Source organism: Trichechus manatus, unplaced genomic scaffold, assembly GCF_000243295.1.
Source record: "Trichechus manatus latirostris isolate Lorelei unplaced genomic scaffold, TriManLat1.0 scaffold00073, whole genome shotgun sequence".
Classification (NCBI taxonomy): Eukaryota; Metazoa; Chordata; class Mammalia; order Sirenia; family Trichechidae; genus Trichechus; species Trichechus manatus.
The window spans coordinates 471,608-496,938 of record NW_004444009.1 but is presented as its reverse complement, the minus strand read 5'-3'; the positions used below and the strand labels follow the sequence as shown (position 1 = coordinate 496,938).

At 39.1% G+C, this 25,331-nt stretch overlaps 1 protein-coding gene across 1 annotated transcript in view; it reads right to left on the bottom strand.

The window, feature by feature from the left end:
• Positions 1-25,331, bottom strand: part of RNF115 (ring finger protein 115) — a 98,494-nt gene that overhangs the window by 8,681 nt on the left and 64,482 nt on the right. The window contains exon 4 of the mRNA XM_004380323.3: positions 15,137-15,348. Within this exon, the coding sequence (XP_004380380.1) occupies positions 15,137-15,348 (212 nt within the window). The remainder of the gene's footprint in view (positions 1-15,136; positions 15,349-25,331) is intronic.

Here is a 25,331-nt window from a genome sequence, read left to right as displayed (position 1 = left end):
ATGGGCACCTAGGTTGTTTCCATCTTTTTTCTATCATGAACAGTGTTGCAGTGAACATAGGTGTGCACGTATCTATTCGTGCGATGGCTCTTATTTCTCTAGGATATATTCCAAGGAGCGGGATTGCTGGATCATATGGTACTTCTATTTCTAGCCTTTCAAGGAAGTGCCAAATCCATTTCCAAAGTGGATGTACCATTTTACATTCCCACCAACAGTGTATAAGTGTTCCAGTCTCTCCACACCTATCCGGCATTTATTATTTTGTGTTTTTTCGATTAATGCTAGCTTTGTTGGGGTGAGATGGTATCTCATTGTAGTTTTGATTTGCATTTCTCTAATGTCTAATGATTGTGAGTACTGCTTCATGTGTCTGTTAGCCACATGAATGTTTTCTTTGGCGAAGTGCCTGTTCATATCCTTTGCCCATTTTTTAATTGGGTTATTTGCAGATAGACACTTTTAACCCCAGGTTCCCACTTTGCTTATAACATCAATCAATAAAACAATGATGGTAGCCAAAACTAGCCAATATTAGACATTCTCTGCTACTAAAGTTCAACAATAGCTAACAACACTATTCCTTCTGTGGTGGTTTTAAAATATGTTCACAAATTATTTGATACTGAAAGCGGGGCCAAGATGGCAGACCAGTCAGATGCTTCTGGTTGTCCCTCTTACAACAAAGACCCGAAAAAACAAGTGAATTGATTATATATGACAATCTAGGAGCCCTGAACATCAAAGGCAAAGTTGAGGAATTGAACTGAGTGGCAGGGGGAGGGAGAGAAAGTTTGGAAGCAGCGAGGAGTTTCCAGACCTGACCCAGCAAAAGCCTGAGCCTTGCAGGCCTGATCAGCTCATGATGCACAGTGAGGCAGGAAAGCAGTGGTACTCGGCAGGTGTTTTCCACATCAGGAGAGAGACAGCAGCAGAGAGTCTACTCAGTCATTCAGAACCAGTGAGAAGCACCCCTCGATAAGCAAAAGAAAGTACTTGTGTCTAACCTACTGCACAGATGAAAAACACCCCCCTTAGGGAAAAACACCTCTCCCATTTACCTCCCTGCTCCCTGCTCTGCACTGGGAACAGGACCAGCTTCAGCAATTGCCGAGTCCCCTGGGCAGGAAGTAGGACCTGTCACGCCCATTAAGCCATTCTTCTGGCCTCGGAGAATGAAAAATTAACAAACAAGGGAAAAGTATAATCTGCTGGCTCCCCTAAGCCAGGAATTCAGGGTAGGCACAACTCCTTTGCCTAGGCACAGACATAAGGGATCCACGGATTTTAAGTGCCTCTCTCCCTGCATAGACTTGTGCGGGCCCATTTCAACAGCGCAGGCCCACATCACCACAGTACAACAGGGTATATACCTAAAGTTGAATTTCAACTGTTTCAGCTGTGAAGTGACAGGTTCGTGACATTTGACACTGCTCTGCCCATTAAGCAGGGTCTTCATCTACCCATATCAGGGGCCTGAGGACTTGTGACTCCACCCACGCCACCTAGCCACCTGCGACAGGGGCCCAAGAATACGTGGTGTTCCTTAGTCCTTACACTCAATACCACAAAAAAAGAACATTACAAACCAATATCCCTCATGGACACTGACACAAAAATTCTCAGCAAAATTCTAGCCAACACAATTCAGCAATATATCAAAAAAATAATTCACCATGATTAAGTGGGATTTATACCAGGTATGCAGGGATGGTTCAACATTAGAAAAACAATCCACGTAATTCATCACATAAATAAAACAAAAGACAAAAACCACGTGATCTTATCAATGGATGCAGAAAAGGCATTTGACAAAGTCCAACACTCATTCATGATAAAAACTCTCAACAAAATAGGAACAGAAGGGAAATTCCTCAATATAATTAAGGGCATTTATACAAAGACAACAGCCAGCATCATCCTAAATGGAGAGACTTTGAAAGCATTCCCCTTGAGTGCAGGAACCAGACAAGGATGCCCTTTATCAACACTCTTATTCAACATTGTGCTGGAGGTCCTAGCCAGAGCAATTAGGCTAGAAAAAGAAATAAAGGGCATCCAAATTGGTAAGGAAGAAGTCAAAGTATCTCTGTTTGCAGATGATAGGATCTTATACACAGAAAACTCCAAAGAATCCACAAGAAAACTACTGAAACTAATAGAAGATTTCAGCAAAGTTTCAGGATACAAGATAAACATACAAAAATCACTTGGATTCCTTTACACCAACAAAGAGAACCTTGAACAGGAAATCATCAAACCAATACCATTTACAATAGCCCCCAAGAAGACAAAATACTTAGGAATAAATCTAACCAGAGCCGTAAAAGACCTATACAAAGAAAACTACAAGACACTACCGCAAGAAACCAAAAGAGACCTACATAAGTGGAAAAACATACCTTGCTCATGGATTGGAAGACTCAATATTGTGAAAATGTCAATTCTACCCAAAGTGATCTACAGATAGAATGCAATCCTGATCCAAATTCCACCAGAATTTTTTAATGAGATGCAGAAACAAATCACCAGCTTCATATGGAAAGGGAAGAAGCCCCAGATAAGTAAAGCATTACTCAAGAAGCACAAAGTAGGAAGCCTCACACTACCTGATTTTAGAACCTGTTATACCACCACAGTAGTCAAAACAGCCTGGTACTGGTACAACAACAGATACATAGACCGATGGAACAGAATTGAGAATCCAGACATAAATTCATCCACCTATGAGAGGCTGATATTTGACAAAGGCCCCCAAATCCATTAATTGGGGAAAAGAGTCTCTTTAACAAATGGTGCTGGCATAACTGGATATCCATTTGCAAAAATATGAAATAAGACCCATACTTCACACCATGCACAAAAACCAACTCAAACTGGATCAAAGACCTAAATATAAAATCAAAAATGATAAAGATCATGGAAGAAAAAATAGGGTCAACGCTAGGGGCCCTAACACATGGTATAAACAGAATACGAACCATAAGTAACAATACACAAGCACCAGAAGAGAGACTAGGTAACTGGGAGCTCCTAAAAATCAAACACTTCACTCATCAAAAGACTTCAACAAAAGAGTCAAAAGACAACCTACAGACTGGGAAAAAATTTTTGGCTACAACAAATTCGATCAGCATCTATTCTCTAAAATCTACAAGATACTACAAAACCTCAACAACAGAAAGATAAATAACCCAATTAAAAAACGGGCAAAGGATGTGGGCAGGTACTTCGCCAAAGAAGACATTCATGCAGCTAAAAGACACATGAAGAAATGCTCACGATCATTACCCATTAGAGAAATGCAGATCAAAACTACAATGAGATACCATCTCACCCCAACAAAGCTAGCATTAATCGAAAAAACACAAAATAATAAATGCTGTAGAGGTTGTGGAGAGACTGAACACTTATACACTGTTGGTGAGAATGTAAAATGGTATAACCACTTTCGAAATCCATTTGGTGCTTCCTTAAAAAGCTAGAAATAGAAGTACCATATGATCTAGCAATCCCGCTCCTTGGAATACATCCTAGAGAAATAAGAGTCATCCCACAAATACATATATGCACACCCATGTTCACTGCAGCACTGTGCACAACAGCAACAAGAAGGAAACAACCTAGGTGCCCATCAACTGACGAATGGATAAACAAATTATGGTATATTCACACAATGGAATAGTATGCAATGATAAAGAACAATGATGAATCCGTGAAACATAACATGGAGGAATGTGGAGGTCATTATGCTGAGTGAATTTAGTCAGTCACAGAAGGACAAACATTGTATAAGACCACTATGACAAGAGCTCAAGAAAAGGTTTAAACATAGAAGAAAACATTTTTTGATGGTTACGAGGGGGGGGAGGGAGGGTGAGGGTTATTCATTAACTAGACTGTAGACAAGAATTATCTTAGGTGAAGGGAAGGACAGCACACACTACAGGGGAAGTCAGCACAACTGGAATAAACCAAAGCTAAGAAGTTTCCTGAATATAATGGAACAATTCAAGGGACAGAGTAGCAGGGGTGGGTGTCTGTGGACCATGCTTTCAGGGGACATCTAGGTCAACTGGCATAACAAAGTTTATTAAGAAAATCTTCTGCATCCTACTTTGGTGAGAGGCGTTTGAGGTCTTAAAAGCTAGCAAGCAGCCATCTAAGATGCATCAATTGGTCCTAACCACCTGGAGTAAAGGAGAATGAATGACACCAAAGACACAAGGAAAGTATTAGCTCAAGAGACAGAAAGGGCCACATAAACCAGAGACTTCATCAGCCTGAGACCAGAAGAACTAGATGGTGCCCAGCTACCACCAACGAACACCCTGACAGGGAACACAACAGAGTCCCTGATGGAGCAACAGAAAGGTGGGGTGCAGAACTCAAATTCTAGTAAAAAGACCAGACTTAATGGTCTGACTGAGAGTAGAAGAACCCCAGAAAGCATGGCCCCAGATTCTCTGTCAACCCAGAACTAACAGAATTGCCGAGGCCAATTCTTCAGACAAAGACTGGACTGGACTGTGGGACATAAAATGATACTCGTGAAGAGTGTGCTTCTTAGCTCAAGTGGATACACGAGACTAAATGGGCAGCTCCTGTCTGAAGGTGAGATGAGAAGGCAGAGAGGGTTAGGAGCTGGTTGAATGGACATGGGAAATCTGGGGTAGAAAGGAGGAGTGTGCTGTCACAGTACAGGGAGAGCAATTAGGGTCACATAACAACATGTGTATAAATTTTTGTATGAGAGACTAACTTGAAATGTAAACTTTCACTTAAACTACAACAATAAACAAACAAAAAAATTATTTGATACTACTCCTTTGAGTGTGGACTGGACTACATGACTCACTTCTTAAGAATAAAATATAACAGAAGTGATCGTTTATGACTTCCAAGAGAAAGTCACAAAAAGCATTGTGGCTTCCTCCTTGCTCTCTTTCTTGGTTCACTTACCCTGGGAGAATGCCATGTCAAGTAGTCCTACAGAAAGACCCACATGATAAGGAACTGAGACCTCCTGCCAACAAGCAGCACAAACTTGCTAGCATATAAGTAAGCCCAAGGCAATCCTTCAGATGACTGCAGCAACAGTCAATATCTTGACTGTAAACTCATGAGACCCTGAGCCAGAACCACCCAGCTAAGCTGCTCCTGAATTCCTGACCCACTGAACCTGTGACATAATAAATGTTTGTTATTTTAAGTCACTAAGCTGTGGAGTAATTTGTTCTGCAGGAAAATCTTATTGGAAACTGGAAGAAAAAGGTTCCTTGTTTCTGTAGTGGCATAAAGTGTAGCAACATTGCTGCCTGCCATAACATGCAAAGTAGAAACTGTGGGTGATCTAGCTAATGAGATTTCCAGTCAGAGTGTTGAAGATGCCTCCTGGCTTCTTCTTACTGATTATATGAGAGGAGAGGGATAAACTTAAGGAAGGATAGTTAACAAAAAGGAATTAGGACTGAGTAATTTCTGAAAATTCCCAGTCTCTTCAGATAGTAAATGACACTAAAATTAAGAAATGGCTTCTGAGCAAAGATCAAATAAAGGGCACTGCCAAAAGAACATGGTTTAAGATGAAGCCAAGAGAGTAGCTATAAAATTCTTTGTTAGAACCTCAGAAAGATCTAAGATGGTACCTAAAAGAACCATTCAATTAAACAACTAGATTTCTAAGAAGCTTAAGGGTCTCATCCTTCAGCAATCTCCACAGAAGCCCAAGGTAGAGAAGAGCTTATTTAGAAGAGATTTGTGGGTGTGGCTTTTGGCTAATGGCATGAACCCCAGTAAGGTTCACAGGAGACTCAAAGTTTCTTAAAAAGAAACACTGCCAGCCTAGGCTGAAAGGGACAGAGAGTACAAAATGAAAAGAGGTCTTTGGGCCCGCAAAATTCTACCAGCAAGAAGGAGGCTGAGAAAACTATGTAGCTACAAATATAGATGACTTCATGGAAAAGAAAGGATAACTCAGAGGGTAGAATCAAGAGCCTAGAGGGAGGAAACAAGAACCAAAGAGAATCATTTCTGGGCAGGAGTAGGACTAAGTCTCAATCAAGGAACTTCGAACATCAGAATTGTTATCAACGAATGACTCCTATGGAGCCCTGGTGGTGCAGTAGTTAAGCACTCAGCTGCTAACCAAAAGGTCGGTGGTTTGAACCCACCAGCCGCTCCACAAGAGAAAGATGTGCTTCCGTATAGATTTACAGCCTTGGAAACCGTATGGGGCATTTCTACTCTTTGCCCTATAGGGCCGCTATGAGTGGGAATCGACTCTATGGCAACAGTTTCTTTTTTTCCAATGATTCCTTTGTGCCTCCCATTTCCCCCTTTTTTGAACAGGAATCTTTCTACCTCTTAACCTATGCCTGATCCACGACTGTATGTTGAGTGTGTGAGGCCCACATGGTGAGGAACTGAGGCCTCCTGCCAACAGCCATATGAGTGAGCCATCTTAGAAACAGATCCTCCAGTCCCAGTCAAATCTTCAGATGACTGCAGCCATGGCTGACATCTTGACTTACTTACTTACTTTATGAGGCCAGAACCATCTAGCTAAGCTGCTCCCTAATTCCTGATACTCAAAAACTATGAGATAATAAATGTTTGTTGTTTTAAGCTGCTAAATTCTGGGAGTGATTTGTTACACAGCAATAGATTACTAATATACTCCCCTTGCTGATTTGGTTAGTGACTAACCAAAACCTGTTGTCGTCGAGTTGATTCTGACTCATAGTGATCCTATAGGACAGATTAGAACTACCCCATAGGGTTTCCAAGAAGTGGCTGGTGGATTCGAACTGACGACCTCTTGGTTGGCAGTTGAGCTCTTAACCACTGTGACTGGAAGAGTAAATTATCACATGCTTGGACTGACCCATACATAAACAGTAATAATCAAGTCTGAAAGATAGCCTAGTTCCTTGAACCTCTAAAGTCGAACCTATACAAATACTTAGCATCGCTAGGGACACCTCACTGGCTGCTGATTCCTCTGTCTTGGCTGATTACCCTCTGGAAGTCAGATGGTGGCTCCATGTCTTTGCAGCAGTGACAGAAGAGAGACTGCTCAAGGTGACTCCAGAAAGTGTATGAACTGTTGCTAGGACCTTATGATCAGTTGATACATACAATAATCCCATTGAATTTTTTGTTGTTGTTGTTGTTGTTAAAAAGATTAATTTTTTTCTTGTAATAGGTAATATGTAGCTGAAATATAGATGTGTATGTGGGTGGGATGTAAATATTTCATTTTAGCAACCCACAGAAGGAAAAAAAAATCAATTTACAGGTTCTGAAGGGAAAGTAAAATATTAAGACCAGATACCAGACCTGCACCCTCTCTAAGTTTTCTACCTACCTCTCCAGCTGCTCCTTCTCAGTCTCCTTTGCTTATTCCTCCTTATCTTCCAAACTTCTAACCATAGAGGACCTCTTCTACTTTCTATCTTTACTCCTTTGGCAATTTCATCCAGTTTTATAATTTTAAATAACATATATAGGCTATAGGGAGCCCTGGTGGCAAACAGTTAAGCGCTCGGCTGCTAACTGAAAGGCTGGCAGTTAGAACTAGCCCAGCTGTTCCCTGGGAGAAAGACCTGGTGATCTGCTTCTGTAAAGATTATATAGCCAAGAAAACCCTATGGGGAAGTTTTACCGTCATATGAGGTCACTATGAGTCAAAAATCGACTCGATGGTACCCAACAACAACATATAGGCTACAATTTCCAAATTTCATTTCTAAACAAGACCTCTGCCTACACATCTCTACTTGAATGTGTAATAAGCACCTCAAATTGAGTATGTCTAAAACTGAGCTCTTAAATCTTTCCCCTCAAATTTGTTCCTCCTAGTGTTCCCCATCTTAGCTGATGGTGGCTCCATTATTCCAGATGCTCAGGGCAAAAAAGCTGGTGTTATTCTTAACTTATTTTTCTGTTACACCCCCTACATCCAATCTGTCAGCAAATCCTATCATGTTCATTTTCACACTATATCTAAAATCCAACCATTTTTCACTACCCTAATCTAAGCCACCAGCATTTTTAGCTTGAAATAATATAACAGCCTCTTAAATGCTATCTCTGCTTCTGCCTTTGCCCCTGCTCCCTGAGGCCCCTATTCTGTTCTCCACACAGCAGTCAGAGTAACTTTTAAGACATAAGTTAGATCATGTCATTCCCCTGCCCTAAACCCTCCACTGGATTTCCATCACACTCAAAATAAAGCTCATTAAAACACTCTATGTGATTTGATACCCATATCCCTACCCTAATCTTCAGCAACTTCTCTGATTTTATTTCCAATTTTTCTTCTCCTTGCTTACTCCTCTCTACATTGGCGTCTCCTTGCTACTATATTCCTGGCTCATTCCCTCACTTCCATTATGTCTTTACTCAAACACCTTCTCAATTAAGTCTCTGCTGACTATCCTTTTTGAAATTACATGCCCACACATAGACTCCTTATCTCCCTTCCCTGCCTCTTCCCCTCATAGCACTTACTACTGCCTAACATTCCATTTAGTTAACTTATTTTGCCTGTCTTTCTCCATTAGTACTTAAGCTCAATGAGGGCAAACACTTTTTACTGTTTTGTATTGTATGCCAAATCTAGAATAGCACCTGTCACATAGTGATACACAATATTTGTTGAATGAGTTACAGAAACCCTCTATATGGGCCCCATCAGATGCACACTGAAAAATATAAACGATCTATTGAAATAAAAAATCAGACCACAAACTATGTACAGTATGATCCCATTTCAACTATCTAAATATAGGTATCATATGAAGGAGCTCTGGTGGTGCAAACTGTTAAGTGCTCAGCTGCTAGCCACCCAGTGGCTTTGCGAGAAAAAGACCTGGCTATCTGCTTCCATAAAGATTACAGCCAAGAAAACCCTATGGGACAGTTGTAATCTGTCATATGGGGTCCCTATGAGTTGAAATAGACTCGACAGCACCTAACATGTATGTATAGAAAAAGGTCTATAAGATTATGTATCAAGGTGTAACTGTGGCTATTTCTGGGTAGTGTTATCTTTTTAATCCATGCAAAAAAATAATACTTTTAAATAAGGAAAAAAAGTTAACAACCGAAATAAAAGTCAATTCTCAAAATTTGAGATGTGATCAGTCGTCAGAAAAATACGGTCCCAGAACCTACCATTCAGTGCAGGGGTAGGAAGCCTTCTTAGAAGTAATGTACCCTACAATGCTGTTCAAAGATAGCTTACTGCTAAAATTAAAGGACCATCCTTTGTATCACCAGGGAGAAGGCTTAAATCACAGGATTGAAAGGTAAAAAATAAAAAAAATAAAACAACAAGGTTAAAAAGAGTATAGCCCTTAACTTTACAACAAAAATAGGGAGGGGAAAAAAAAAAGGCTGCAGCTGTTTATACTGCTTAGGTACAAATGAAATACCACAGGGTTAGTTTTCATGGTTCAAGGGTTTGGTGTTTTATGGGCCTGTCCAGTCAATTAGCCTAATATTTTAAGAGTTTCTGCTCTTCCTCCTAGTTCAGTGGGTAATGCGTGGGGGTCTTAAAAGCTTGCTGGCAGGCTTCCCAAGATACAGCAATTGGTTTCTATTTGCCTGGAGCAACAGAGAAAGAAGGAGATCCAGGCATCGGAGAAGGAAGTGGTCTGCAGCTCTAATTGCCTTCATGAACTACTCTACCTCCCCTGCCATGATACCAGAAGAAATGGATGGTGTCCAGCTATGATTACTGAACGTTCCGATCAGGGACTCATTAGATGGATCTTGATCAAAAGGAGGAAAATTGTGGTATGAAACTTCAAACTCTTATTGGAAACCAGACTTACTGAACACACTGAGGCTGGAGGAACCCCCAAATCTACTGCCTAGAAACAACTGTTGAACTCTAAGCCAAAACTATTCCATGAAGTCATCTTTAAACTAAACAATTTAGTTCAATAAATAATGTCTGCCTTGAGCACTGCACCTGAAAAATTACCTATATGAGACTAAAATGACAACAGTAACTCTAAAGTACAGATTAGAACTATAAGGGGCAGAAAGTATAAGTTAACAGTGGAGAAACAATAGGGGCAGAGACAGTGAGAATGGTGACACAATCTGAATTACACAACCACTGTCAATAAACTGTACAATGTAAACACTGTTGAATGGATCTAGGTTTTGTTGCATATGTTTTGTTGTGTATATTTTCACCAAAAAACAACAACAACATCAAGGACAAAAAAAAAAAAACAGCACACTACAATGAAGATGGGTCTTAATGTAATAAGTGCAAATTAATGGGTGGTAATCTCTATGGCATCTACAAAACTATGAATGCATTAGTGCTGATCTATGCATTAGTGTTGATTTAGAATAGACTAAGAAAAAAAAAACTGACAAATACAAATATCTTACCATCCTAAAAAACACTCCTTTGTTGATTCTATATACACCAAGCAACCATCTAATTTCTTGATATTTGGAAAATTCAGAGATGGCATACACTAACAAGCAAAAATGAGTTTTCCAGTCACTGAAACAGAATACCTCAATTGTAAATTAATAAATTGGTCTTCTGGCACAGATCAGATTCACTTAAGGTCAGATAAGATGAGCTAGTCTATTCAGAACCTGATTACACCTGGATAAGGTAACCATCATCTGAAAACTGCAGATTAGAGCACACTGTAGGCATGCTCAACGAATATTTGCAGAATGAATGAACAATGTGCGGCTTACGCTTCATGCCACCAAAAAGGTTTCACCTGTGCCAGTGAAAACGTCAAAGGAAATTCATCTCACTTCAGAGGACTGCTTAGGTTGGTGTGAGGAACACACTAATAATCCCACAAAGACTAATCTCTGAGATTTGATTTCTTAAGTAATAAAGTAACTACTCTTTCCACAGTGGGATCAGTGGGATGAATAGGAGCCTGAGATGTAGTCAATGGAAACCACTAGCTGAAAGCCTGACAAGCAGAATAAAAACAGTTACACTGCTTCTCAAATGAATCTAGCAAACTGTTATTAGGAAGAAGCCAAAATTTTTTTTTTAATTTTTAAATCTATAAAATATGAAATTATAATGTGCTATGAAAACGCAGGATGACACTACAATGACAACTACTATACAGTGGTAACAATCATGTGGAACAATCTGGGCAGACCTGATAAACTGGTAAAACAGTATATTACAAAAATATGCTTTGTTCGGTTTATACCTCCGTGAAACAAATGGAAAAAAAAAATGGACTAAAATCTTAAGTTCTGCTTACTAACAGATTGGTATATGTGCCTTGGAAAGAAAGGTTCTGAGAAAATTAGGAAACTGCTTTTTTTTTTTTAAATGGGAAGATTTTATGATACTGTTCTTTTTTTTTTTTATTTTAAACATTTATAATCCTACCAAATAAATAAGACAAAACGTTTCATTTCTACATTACCATAACTTCAAAATTTCATTAGCTTTATACTCTTATGCAATTTACCTAACCTCTCTATGAGTCTCAGTTTCTTCTTATGTAAAATGGAGATATTAACAGTGCCTTCCAAGAGGATTATAGCAAGAATTAAAGAAATTAATACTTGCAAAGCACTTAGACTAATGTCTGGCACATACTCTTAACTATTATTACTACTAATTCATATGTTCCATATACTTCTTAGAAACATAACTATAATTATCCATTCACTCAACATAAATATGTTTAGTATCTACTATAAAACAGATACTGCGTTAAAAAGTGGTAATACAGAGATAAATAAAACACCACTCATTACTCCCAGAAGTAACTGAAAAGGTTGTAACAGATCTGGTCCCCAAAAAGATATCAAGCCCAGACAGAATTACAGGTAACTTTTATCAAATCTTTAAGGAATAGGTAATTCCTATACTATTTAAACTATTCGCAAGCATAAGAAGGAAACAAGCTTTTGTAGTTCATTTTATGAAACGAGCATAATCCTGATACCAAAAGCCTGATAAAAACACAAGAAAATTACAGACTAGCCCCTTTAAGAATAGACGCAAAAATCCTAAAAACAAAACAAAACAAAAAAATAGCAAATCAACTATAATAGTGTTTCTTCCAAGCTTACAGTGTTGGTTCAACATTAGAAAATCAATTAAAATACATTAATTATTTAAGGGAGAAAACTTCTACGGTCATTTTGATAGAACTGCAAGAGGTGTTTGATAAAATCTTCAGTCATTTTTAATTAAAAGCCCTTAATAAACTAGGAATAAAATAAACCTGTCTCAACATGATACTGTACATGTTAGGAACCAAAAGCAAGTATACTTAACAAAGAAATACTAATTCACTCCCTAGGTGAATACCCTAGGTTTCCAAGCTAGGCAAAGAGTAGTACCACCAATCAAAAAAAAAAAAAGGATCAGATCTGAAAAGAAAAGGATTCAGTTTTCATCTTGGTGAATTTGGAGTATCTATGGAACATCCAGATGGAAAAGGCTAGCAAGGGGTTATATATTCAAGTCTTAAATTAGGGTGAAAGTTCAGAATAGAAATATGGATCTGACAGTCTTTAGTATATAGGTAATTATTAGTACCGTGAGAGGACTTGAGAATGACCAGAGAGAACTTATAGAACAGTGGTTCTCAACCAGGGATGATTTTGCTCCCATGGGACATTTGAAAATGTGTGGACACATTTTTGGTTGTCACAACTGGGGGTAGGGGTGCTTCTGGCATTTACAGGGTAAAGGCCAAGGATGCTGCTAAACATCCTATAATACACAGGACAAGCCCCCACAACCAAGAATTATCCAGCCCAAAATGTCAATAGTGTCAAGGTTGAGAAATCCTTTTGTAGAGTAAGAGGAAAAGGACAATCAGGGAAAAACCTTAGGAAAACCAGTATTTAGGAAGTACCCACAAGGAGTCCCTGGGTGGTGTAAATGGTTAACGTGCTCAGCTGCTAACTGAAAGGTTGGAGGTTTGAGTCCACTCAGAGTTACCTTGGAAGAAAGGTCTGGTGATCTACTTCTGAAAAATCAGCCATTGAAAATATTACAGAGCACAATTCTACTCTGACACACACAAGGGGTTGCCATAAGTCAGAATTGAAGGAAAAGAAGGAAAAACAAGACAAGACGTAAATCAAGAAAATGTACTGGTATAGAAGCCTGAAGAGTAAAGATTTTCAAGGGAAGAAAAAAAAGACCAAAATGTTGAATTCAATGAATTGGACCGGTACAATAAAGATTTGAAAGCATCCACTGGGACTGTAATTAGAAGGGCACCAGTGATTTTATTGAACGGAGGGCCAGACTATAGTAGGTAGCAGAATAGTAGAAGATGGAAAGGAGCACAAAGTAAAATGCAGGCTCCTTTAAGAAATTTTACTGAAAAGGGAAGAAAACAAATCGAGCAGTAACTACAGCACTGGTTCTCAATCCTAGCTACAATCAGAATCACCTCAGGAGCTTTTAAAACTTACCAATGCCGGGGACCCCTCTAGACTAATTAAATCAGAATCCTTGGGGGTGGAGCCCATCTACTACTATTTTTAAAAACATCCTCAGTGACACAGCCACGATTGAAAACCATGGAGCTAAAGGGTAAAAGGGTGGCCAAGATGAAAAGGGAAAAGGAAGTGTGGAGAGGAAAATGGATGAAACAGAATCTCAGAAAAAATAGGTAGGAAAAGGTCAGGAACATGCACTGAAGGGCTGGCCTTGCGGAAAACAAAGAACTTGTCCTCTCAGGAGAACAGAGGGTGAAATGAATGTTGATGTAAAGAAGCTGGGTACAGGAACCATTCCCCAATGGAGGAACAAGGAAAAGTGGACCACAGCAATGATCCAAAATTGGCGTTGTAGTTGGTGGGAGGAAAAAAAAGGTACATAGGAGGTAAGGGTTTAGATGGGGTCCAAACCAGGTAGAGAAGGGAAAGTAATCTACATGCAGTGAAACTGGCACAGAATACAGTCAATTTACCTCTGACCACCATAAACTTTTAAAACAGGCTATAAAACAGTTGTGACAGTTGTTTTTTTGTCAAAGGTAGTCCCACTAAATTGGGTCTCCTGTATTCTGTATTTGTCCTAAGAAGGAATGTCTGCAACTTAATTTGAAATGCACAAAACCTAAGATGAACTAATGGACAGACAGAGAGATAGATATGTGATAAAGCCAGTACAGTAAAATGTTAATGGTTAAGTCTAGGTGTGGGAGGAAAAAAGTACAAGCTCTAGGAGCACACCGTCCAACAGAACTTTCTGAAATGATGGAAACATTGTGTAATCTGTGCTGTCAAATATGGTAGCTACTAACTACATCTGGCTACTGAGCACTTGAAATGTGGCTAGTGTTAATGAGGAATTTTAAATTTTATTTAATTTTAATTAATTTAAATTTAAAATGATACAGCCACATGTGGCTAGAGGCTGCCATACTGGAAAGCACAGCTCTAGATTCATACAGCCCTGGTTCAAGTCCTGGCTCCAGTAAATGGTTGTTACTTTATTTCTCTGAGTCTCAGTTTATCTTTATATAAAATGAGATTAACATAGCACCTACTACCTCAAATGGATTAAATGAGATAAAGCAAATAAAGTATGAAGCACAGTCCTGTATCACTTTTAAAAGTTAATAATTCCTACTAAATGGGATCCACAAAATCAGGGTCTACCGTCTCTTTTGCTTCTCACTGTATCCTCAGTGCCCAGTGCAGTGTCCCGTACATAAAAGACAGAATAAACATCTGTTGTATGATTTGGAATCATAATATTTTACCTTTATTTCTATTAAATTTCATACTGTCCTTTGCTCTGATCTGTTGAGATCTTTTTGAATCCTAATGTCATCTAATATATTCAGTATCTTCTAAAATTTTGATAAACATATCATCTATATATTCATCCGAGACATTGATAAAAACGTTAACCAGAGACTTATATCATTAGTTTTATCACCCTTAAGTTTATCACTATTCATTAACTCGTACTAGGTGAGTAAAGGCTTTCAATTTAGCTTCATTTGCATCGCATCTGTGTATCTGCATCTTATCCACAAGGTATTAAGTAAGAGAATCTTACAAGGATTAGACTCTCAATATGTCCTTCGATAAAACTATCCTTTAAGAGAACTTACAACAACAACTTTGCACTTACCCTTCAATAGCTGGGGATCTTTCAGGACGAGTACTTCCTCGGGGTCTGTATCTCCGAGTCACTGGCAGTCGTGGAGGACGACTAGGTCCCCAGAAGTCAGTGTGAGTGTGATGACCCCTCTCATTGGCTCGATTATCTTGGTCCAGTGGATTGCTACTTAGGAATGGTCTAAAATCTTGGAAAAACACTGTGTGGTCCAAATGGTCCCAGAACTAGTAAAAACCAGAAACAAACCATGTTATTGGTCTCAAGAATAGGAAAAAGAGATCGGAAACAGGGGAAAAAGAAATATTAAAACAGAGAGGAATAACTTTCAACCCTCTGAAATTCAGCAGCTGCAAAATAAAGAGGTATGTTTACCTCCAATTTCATAGAGGAGAAAAGAGAAGTCTTTAAAATGCATGCATAGAGAAGAAGAAGAAGAAAAAAAAAACCTTAGAAATTGAGAAACTTAATTTCCTTCATATAGAAACAAGCAAGCCAATGGCTGGATCCTTTCCTTAACACATGTCTCTGATCTGTTTCCCTTCTGAACTATAAATATGAGCCAAAGCTGATCACAGACTTCTGACCCAAGCATAATCAAACATCCAGATCAACATCATAACCCTGTGTTCTGTCACAAATGACATCCACATTCCCACTGCAGAATAATCTAAGATTTAAATAAATGGATGTATTTACACGTTTAAAAAATGCATCATCCTCACAAACTGAGTGCCTGTGAAATACTTCTCTTGACCTAGAACCTGCATCAAAAAGGGGCTATGTCAATGTCTCATGAGAGCATTCTGTTGTACATACTTTTATCATTAAAAGTATGTGTGTGCAAGGGAAAGATTAGTCCAAAGGACTAACAGACCACAACTATCACAGCCTCTACCAGACAGAGTCCAGCACAACTAGATGGTGCCCAGCTACCACCACCAACTGCTCTGACAGGGATCACAATAGAGGGTCCCAGACAGAGCTGGAGAAAAACATAGAACAAAACTCTAACTCACAGAAAAAGACCAGGCTTACTGGCCTGACAAGAGACTGGAGGAACCCCGAGAGTATGACCCCAGGACACCCTTTTAGTTCAGTAATGAAATCACTCCTGAGATTCACCCTTCAGCCAAAGATTAGACAGGCCCATAAAACAAAACGAGACTAAAGGGGCACACCAGGCCAGGAGTAAGGACTAGAAGGCAAGAGGGGACAGCAAAGCTGGTAATAGGGAACCAAAGGTCGAGAAGGGGAGAGTGTTGACATGTCGTGAGGTTGGTAACCAATGTCACAAAACAATACTAATTGTTTAATGAGAAGCTAGTTTTTTCTGTAAAACTTCATCTAAAGTACAATAATAAAAAAGAAAAAAATAATAAAAGTATGTATGTGCGTGTGTGTCACGTGTGGGAAAGGAATCGCTAAAGAAAAGATGAAATGAAAAAAATTACCTCAAAAGTAATTTAGACTATACACCACATATTTTTAGAGTTTGTTAGAACTCTGTTTATTTCATTCCATTCAATCAAGTACACAACTGTGGTCATATTAATTTGGTTTTCTTTGAGCATGTTTTAAATCAAACAAAAAGTTTATTACTCAATGTATATAATAATACAGTCCCTGGGTGGCACAAATAACTAAGCATGAAAGGTTGGCAGTCTACTCCAGACTGATCCTTTCTTCCAGACACCCATACTAACAATACCCTTCTCTAGTAACACTCAGCTAAAGGGTGAGCAGATTCCAGACCCCACTCTACTCTCAATCTACCATCTAATATTGTCAAATCAACCTGCAAATTAATGGAGTTTGTTTAGGTTTGTAAATAATGTTATTGTTGGCTACTTTTTCTCCAATTTACAATTAACTTCTTGATCTTTAAAGATGTTTCCTCCCTTTTTAATTAAAAAACAATAAATATATTAATATGAAAATGCAAATACAGTAGAATATAAAATTAAAAGTACAATAAAGTCTCCATTCACTGAGCCATGACCAACCCCTACCTCTAACTCTATTCCCCTACCCAGAGGAAAATTTGGTTTGTAGAATTCTGTATCTTTTTTCTTTTCCCCCATACAAAAATTTATACATACATTGTTAAGTGAACCTAACTGCTCTCCCCATACTGTGACAGCACACTCCTCCTTTCCATCCGATTCCCCATGTCCATTTAACCAGCTACTAACCCTCTCTGCCTTCCCATCTCACCTCCCGACAGAAGCTGCCAATTTAGTCTCTTGTATCTACTTGAGCTAAGAGGCATACTCCTCACGAGTATCACTTTATGTCCCACAGTCCAGTCCAATCCCTGTCTGAAAAGTCGGCCTCAGAAATTGTTTTAGTTCTGGGCTGACAAAAAATCCAGGGGCCATGCTTTCTGGGGTTCCTCCAGTCTCAGTCAGACCATTAAGTCTGGTCTTCTTGCTAGAATTTGAGTTCTGCACCCCACCTTTCTGCTGCTCCAACTGGGACTCTCTGTTGTGTTTCCTGACAGGGTGGTCAATGGTGGTAGCTGGGCACCATCTAGTTCTTCTGGTCTCAGGCTGATGAAGTCTCTGATTTATGTGGCCCTTTCTGTCTCTTGGGCTACTACTTTCCTTGTGTCTTTGGTGTTCTTCAGTCTCCTTTACTCCAGGTGGTTGGGACAAATTGATGCATCTTAGATGGCTGCTTGCAAGCTTTTAAGACCCCAGATGCCACTCACCAAAGTAGGATGCAGAACATTTTCTTAATAAGCTTTGTTATGCCAGTTGACCTAGATGCCCCCTGAAAGCATGGTCCCCAGACCCCTACCCCTGCTACTCTGTCCCTCAAAGTGTTTGACTCTATTCAAGAAACTTCTTAGCTTTGGTTTAGTCCAGTTGTGCTGACTTCCCCTGTAGCGGGTGCCATCCTTCCCCCTCACCTAAGATAATTCTTATCTACTATCTAGTTAGTAAATAACCCTCACCCTCCCTCCCCACCCTTGTAACCATCAAAGGATGTTGTCTTCTGTGTTTAAACTTTTTCTTGAATTCATATAATAGTGATCTTATACAATATTTGTCCTTCTGTGACTGACTAAATTCACTTAGCATAATGACCTCCAAATTTCTCCATGTTATGTTTCACGGCGTCATCATTGTTCTTTATCGTTGCATAGTATTCCATTGTGTGGATATACCATAATTTATTTATCCATTCATCCACTGATGAGCACCTAGGTTGTTTCCAACTTTTTGCTACTGTGAACAGTGCTGCAATGAACATGGGTGTGCATATATCTATTCATGTGATGGCAGGATAGCTGGATTGTATGGTACTTCTATTTCTAGCTTTTCAAAGGAAGCGCCAAATCGATTTCCAAAGTGGTTGTACCATTTTAATTTCCAACAACAGTGTATAAGTGTTCCGGTCTCCCCACAACCTCTCCAGCATTTATTATTTTGTGTTTTTTGGATTAACGCTAGCCTTGTTGTGCGGGTGAGATGGTATCTCATTGCAGTTTTGATTTACATTTCTCTAATGGCTAATGATCGTGAGCATTTCTTCATGTGTCTTTTAGCCGCATGAACGTCTTCTTTGGTGAAGTGCCTGTTCATATCCTTTGCCCATTTTTTAATTGGGTTGTCTTTCTGTTGTTGAGGTTTTGCAGTATCTTGTAGATTTTAGAGATTACATGCTGATCGGATTTGTCGTAGCCAAAAATTTTTTCCCAGTCTGTAGGTTGTCTTTTGACTCTTTTGGTGAAGTCTTTTGATGAGCGTAAGGTTTGATTTTTAGGAGCTCCCAGTTATCTAGTCTCTCTTCTGGTGCTTGTGCATTATTACTGATCATTCGTATTGTGTTTATGCCATGTGTTAGGGGGCTCCTAGCATTGTCCCTATTTTTTCTTCCATGATCCTTATCGTTTTCGATTTTATATTTAAGTCTTTGATCCATTTTGAGTTAGTTTTTGTGCATGATGTGAGGTATGAGTCTTGTTTCAGTTTTTTGCAGATGGATATCCAGTTATGCCAGCACCATTTGTTAAAGAGACTGTCTTTTCCCCAATTAATGGATTTGGGGCCTTTGTCAAATATCAGATGCTCATAGGTGGATGAATTTATGTCTGGATTCTCAATTCTGTTCCATTGGTCTATGTAATTGTTACTGTACCAGTACCAGGCTGTTTTGACTACTGTGGCAGTATGACAGGTTCTAAAATTAGGTAGTGTGAGGCCTCCCACTCTGTTCTTCTTCTTGAGTAATCTTTACTTATTCTGGGCCTCTTCCCTTTCCATAGGAAGTTGGGGATTTGTTTCGCTATCTCATTAAAAAATGCCAGTGGGATTTGGATCAGGATTGCATTGTATCTGTAGATTGCTTTAGGTAGAATTTTGTATCTTTAAATATCAAGGTTTTGTTTAAAAAAAAAAAAAAAGGGAATTGTACTATATACACTCATTCATTCAGTATATACTTACTGAGTATGTACTATGTCCCTGTCTCACTTTCTGGGAACTGTTAGGATACAGCAGTAAACAAAACAGACAACAACAACAAAAGCTCTGCTCTAATGGGTTTTATGTGTAAGTGGGAAGAGACAGACCACCCTACTGCAACCAAAAAAATAAACTGAAAAATATATAATATAGGGATAAATACATGGGAATAAAGGCTTATACGGATAATATGCCTTGGAGATTTCCATATCAATATACACAGAGTCATATCATTCTTTTCAATAGCAGCCTCGCATGGATGCTTTATATTTTAGACTTTTTAAAACTGTTTTTATTATAACATATAGTACTTGACACATAATATAATGAATAAGCAAATAAAACACATACCCGTGTAATCATCTCTCAGTTCATGTCATCAATGCCATCGAAATCCTTTGTATCCTCCCTCCCCTTCACCCCAGAAGTAACCACTATTCTAAATTTTTCATTTATCATTCCTTTGCTTTTCTTTATACTTTTATTACAAATGTATACCTTCCCAAATAAAATGTGCCTTATGAATTTTTTGGCACTTGCATTTTTGGTTCTACAAGCTGATGTTATCCATTCATTTTCACATACACTTTTTGCCACAATTTTTTAAATTTCTCCTATCAATAAACATCTGGGTTGATTCCAGTTTTTTACTATTACAAACAGAGCTGCTGTGAACATTCTTACATATGTCTTCTGCAAGAGTTTCTCTATTAGTAGTCTGTATATCTTCAGCTTTACTTGTTGTTAGATAGTGACCCTGTGTACAACAGAATGAAACACTGCCCAGTCCTGCGACATCCTCATAATCATTGTTATGCTTAAGCCCATTGTTGCAGCCACTGTGTCAATTCACCTCACTGAGGGTCTTCCTCTTTTTCGCTGACCCTCTACCAAGCATAGTGTCCTTCTCCAGGGACTGGTCCCTTCTGATAACATGTCCAAAGTATGTGAGACCAAGTCTCACCATCCTTGCTTCTAAGAAGCATTTTGGCTGTACTTCTTCCAAGACAGATTTGTTCATTCTTCTGGCAGCCCATGGTATATTCAATATTCTTTGCCAAAACCATAATTCAAAGGCATCAATTCAACTTTACTGGTAATGCCAAATTGTTTCACAAAGTGGTTGTACCAATTTAAACATCCACCAAGAGTGTTTAAGAGCTCCCATTGTGCCATATTCTGGCAAGCAGTTGATGCCATCGGACATATTTTGTTGTAGTTGTTAATTTTTCAACTATCTGGTGTGTAGAAACATGGTATCTCATTGTGGATTTCTGGCTTCGGTTTTATGTTTTGTTTTGTTTTACAGTGTATAAAACAAAGAATTACCATATGACCCAGCATTTCCACTCCTAGGTATATACTCAAGAGAAATGAAAACATATGTCCACATTGAAACTTATACAAAAATATTTACAACAGCACTATTCATAACAGTTAAAAAAATGGAAACAGCCCAAACGTCCATCAATGAACAAATGGATAAAAAATAAACTCTGGTATACACATACGATGGAATATCATTCAGCCATAAAAAGGAATGAAGTACTGATACATGCTACAACCTGGAAGAACTTTGAAAACATTATGCTAAATGAAAGAAGCCAGACACAAAAGGTCACACGTTGCATGATTCCTTTTACAGTGAAATCTGTGAGAGCTGGAACTCGCTGATTAAGACTGCCTTGTTTTCCTGTGTCTCGCAAGTCTTCTACCTTTGACAGGGTGCAGTCTTACCACTTTTCTATCACTCTCTATTAGTGGAAAATAGTTGAACTCTGACAGGTTTCCGCCTTACACAAGTTCTAGCTTTTGCAGATTTTACTGTATTTTCCACTAAAACAAGCAATAGAAAAGTGGTAAGACTGCACCTTGTCAAAGGCAGAAAACTTGCGAGACCCGGAAAAAGAAGGCAGTCCTGTCACATTCCAGCTCTCACAGGTTTCACTGTAGTACCAAACTACCCTCCCAAAGGGCTATACCAATTTATACTCCTACCACAGAGTACGGCAGCTCAGATTCTCCCACACTATTGCCAACATGGTTAAAAATTAGGACTTTTAATATTCGATCTGAAGAGCAAAAAAATACGTATACTAAACATTAATAAGATTTCACTAAACACTAGTGAGGCACCTTTTCATTTTAACTGCCATTTGTACTTATTAGAGTTTTTATCTTCCCTTTGCTCTCTAGCGACAGTCTCTAGCTGTTAGAGATTGCTGGTTTCTAGTCTGAAAAGTGGTCTAGAATGCAAGGTTTGTCTCAACCCAGAGAAATCCAAAACTATGAGCAGCCCTCTCTATCTTCTCAATCATCTCACTTAGGTAAACTATAGGAAGAAAACTATCATTTCTTTACTATACAATAAAGTTCTGTAACATTTGCTAAAAAACAGGAAAACCAGAAACTCTCAAAGTAACCATTACTCTCACTCTAATTAATGTAAAAACTAAGTATTTTTAAAATTTTAACTGGAAGATCAAGCACCAAGCTCATAAAATCAATAATCTGCATTTATAATCACATAATTTAGATGACTGTAAATTGTTATCACACCTAACATACGTAAAAATTCTGAAGGTAGAGCTAGAAGCAGCTTCCACATCAGCATGAAGAATTCTGCTACTTGTTTTGGGAACTGCAAATTAGTACAAACTAGTAGTAACAGTCAATGTATTTGTGACCTATTTTCACCCCAAAATAAGTGCCTCCTGATCACAGAACACAGGATAAAAGAGCACACCAAATAAATTTATACCAAGTCAACACTAAGGATAAGCTTAGCTTCAGGTCATGTGCTTCTGAACAGACTTAGATAAGAAAACAAATAGCTCATACAACAAAACTGGGTATTCAGGACATGGCTTATATAAGTAAAAACTAATAGGGAACACTATTATACAGTTTTTGTGAAACATCCAGAAGAATCACAGAGGCGATCTGACAAATTTTGTCTTGAAAAAATATTACCATATCTTGTTTTAAAAAAAAAAAAAGTTACTCTTAGTGGAGACAGTACTTATGAAAATATCTGGCCTGAAATATCTATATATTTCAATAAAAAATAGGATGAACAATATCTTTCACTTAGCAGAATTTGCTCTGAGCTAACCATATACACATCAGCACCTCTCAGTTTAGAATATTATGGCCTGTTCCTCAAAAAGTTAAACATAACAGTTACCATTTGACCAAACAATTCCAATTCTAGTTGCATATCCAAGAGAACAGAAAACATATGTCCACACAAAAACTTGTACTCAAACATCCACAGCAGTATTATTCATAGCAGCCAAAAAGTAAAAGCAATCCCAATGTCCATCAATTGATGAAAGGATAAACAAAATGTGGTATATTCATATAAAACCAAAACCATACCTGTTGCCATAGAGTCAATTCCAACTCATAGCAACCCTATAGGACAGAGCAGAACCACTCCATAGGGCTTCCAAGGAGCGGCTGGTGGATTCGAACTGCTAGCCTTTTGGTTAGTAGCCGAGCTCTTAACCACGGCACCACCAGGGCTCCATATCCATATAACTGAATATTATTCAGCCATAAAAAGGAATGAGGTGTTGATACATGCTACAACATAGTTGAACCTGGAAGACATTATGGTTAGTGAAAGAAGCCAGTCACAAAGGATCACTTATTACATGATGCCATTTCTATGAAAAGTCTAGAATAAGCAACATAGATTGGGGGTTGCCTAGGGCGGCAGGGGGCGGGGTGGTTGGAGAGAAATAAGGCATGTCTGTTAATGTGTACATGGTTTCTTTCTGGGGTGAAGAAAAAGTGCTAGAAGTGGTAGTGATGGTTGAACATACTAAAGCCACTGAATTGAACACTTTAAAAGGGCGAATTATATGGTATGTGAACTATATCTCAAAAATATCTATGGAGGGAAGTGGGGTCAAGATGGCAGAGTAGTCAGACGCTTCCTGTGGTCCCTCTTACAACAAAGACCCTAAAAAACAAGTGAATCGATTTTATATGACAATGTAGAAGCCCTGAATATCAAAGGCAAAATTGAGGAATCGGACTGAGTGGCAGGGGGAGGGAGGGACGGATCAGAAGCAGCGAGGAGTTGCCAGACCTGACCCAGCAGGAGCCACACCCTTCAAACCGGATCAGCTCGTGCGTGCAGTGAGGCAAGCAGTGGTGCTCGGGAGGCGTTTTCCACATCGGGAGAGACCCAGCAGCAGAGAGTCTACTCAGGCATCCAGAACCAGTGAAAAGCAGCATTTCAATCCGCAAAAGATAAGTACTTGCGTGTGGCCTACCGCGCAGATCAAAAAACACCCGCTTTGGGAGAAACCTCTCTCCCATTTACCTCCCCGCTCTGCATGGGGTCCCGGGCCACCTTCAGCAATTGCTGAGTCCCCTCAGCCAGAAGTAGGACCCATCGCATGCCCTGAGCCATTCTCCCAGCCTTGGAGAGGGAAAAAATTAACAAACAGAAAAAATACCCTGCCAGCTCTCCTGAGCCAGGAACTCAGGATAGGCACAGTTCCTTTGCCTAGGCACAGGCATTAGGGGTCCATGGGCTCTGAATGCCTTTCACCCCTGCAAAGACCTGTGTGGGCCCATTTCAACAGCATAGGCCCTCAGGGTATATACCTGAAATCAGCTATATGGTGAAGTGGCAGGTTCATGACATTTGATACTGCTCTGCCCATTAAGCACGGTCCTCACCTACCCACATCAGGGGCCTGAGGACTGGTGGCTCCACCCATACCACCTAGCCACCTGCAACAGAGGTCCAAGAATAAGTGGTGACCCCAAGTCCTTACAGCCAACAGCACTGGATGCTCATAGTCAGGCAGCAAAACCCACCCACCTATACGCTCTAGGGAATAGGGACACGTTTTCCTCCCAGACACTCAGGGACATCCATCAGCCCCCTGCCTTGCTCAGTGCATGACCGCATACTGTAGCCAGATACCTGTGCCTACACCAATCACTCATGCCTGTCTAGGACTGTAGGTGAGAGCCTGTACCACACACTTGGTGACCAAATACCTGGACATCTGAGCTGAATTCATACAAGAAAAGTAAACAGAATCCTGGGCTTACACATCTAGTAACAGCTCTAACTACCTGGTGACAGGATATTAGAGCTTCAAAGTCGCCAATAATCAAACTAGCTCACACAAGCAGCCTATCTGGGCATATCAAAACAAAACAAAAAGCTAGGACACAGTAAGCAAACATAAAATAAATATAATAACTTATTGATGGCTCAGAGACAACAGTCAATATCAAATCACATAAAGAGGCAGACCATGATGGCTTCAGCAAGCTCCCAAAATGAAGAATCAAGAAATTTTCTGGAGGAAGAAAATTTCTTGGAATTACCAGATGCCAAATACAAAAGATTAATATACAGAACTCTTCAAGAGATCAGGAAGAGATAAGGCAAAATGCAGAACAAGCTAAGGAACACATAGACAAAGCAATAGAGGATCTTAAGAAGGTTATTTAAGAGCATAATGACAAATTTAACAGGCTGTAAGAATCCACAGAGAGACAGCAATCAGAAATCCAAAACATTAACAATAAAATTTCAGAATTAGATAACTCAATAGAAAGTCATAGATAGGAGCAGAACTAAGGAAATAGAAGTCAGAATTAGTGAGATGGAATAGAAAGCACTTGACACCAACTTATCTGAGGAAAAATCAGATAAAATAATATTAAAAAATGAAGAAACTCTAAGAATTACGTGGGACTCT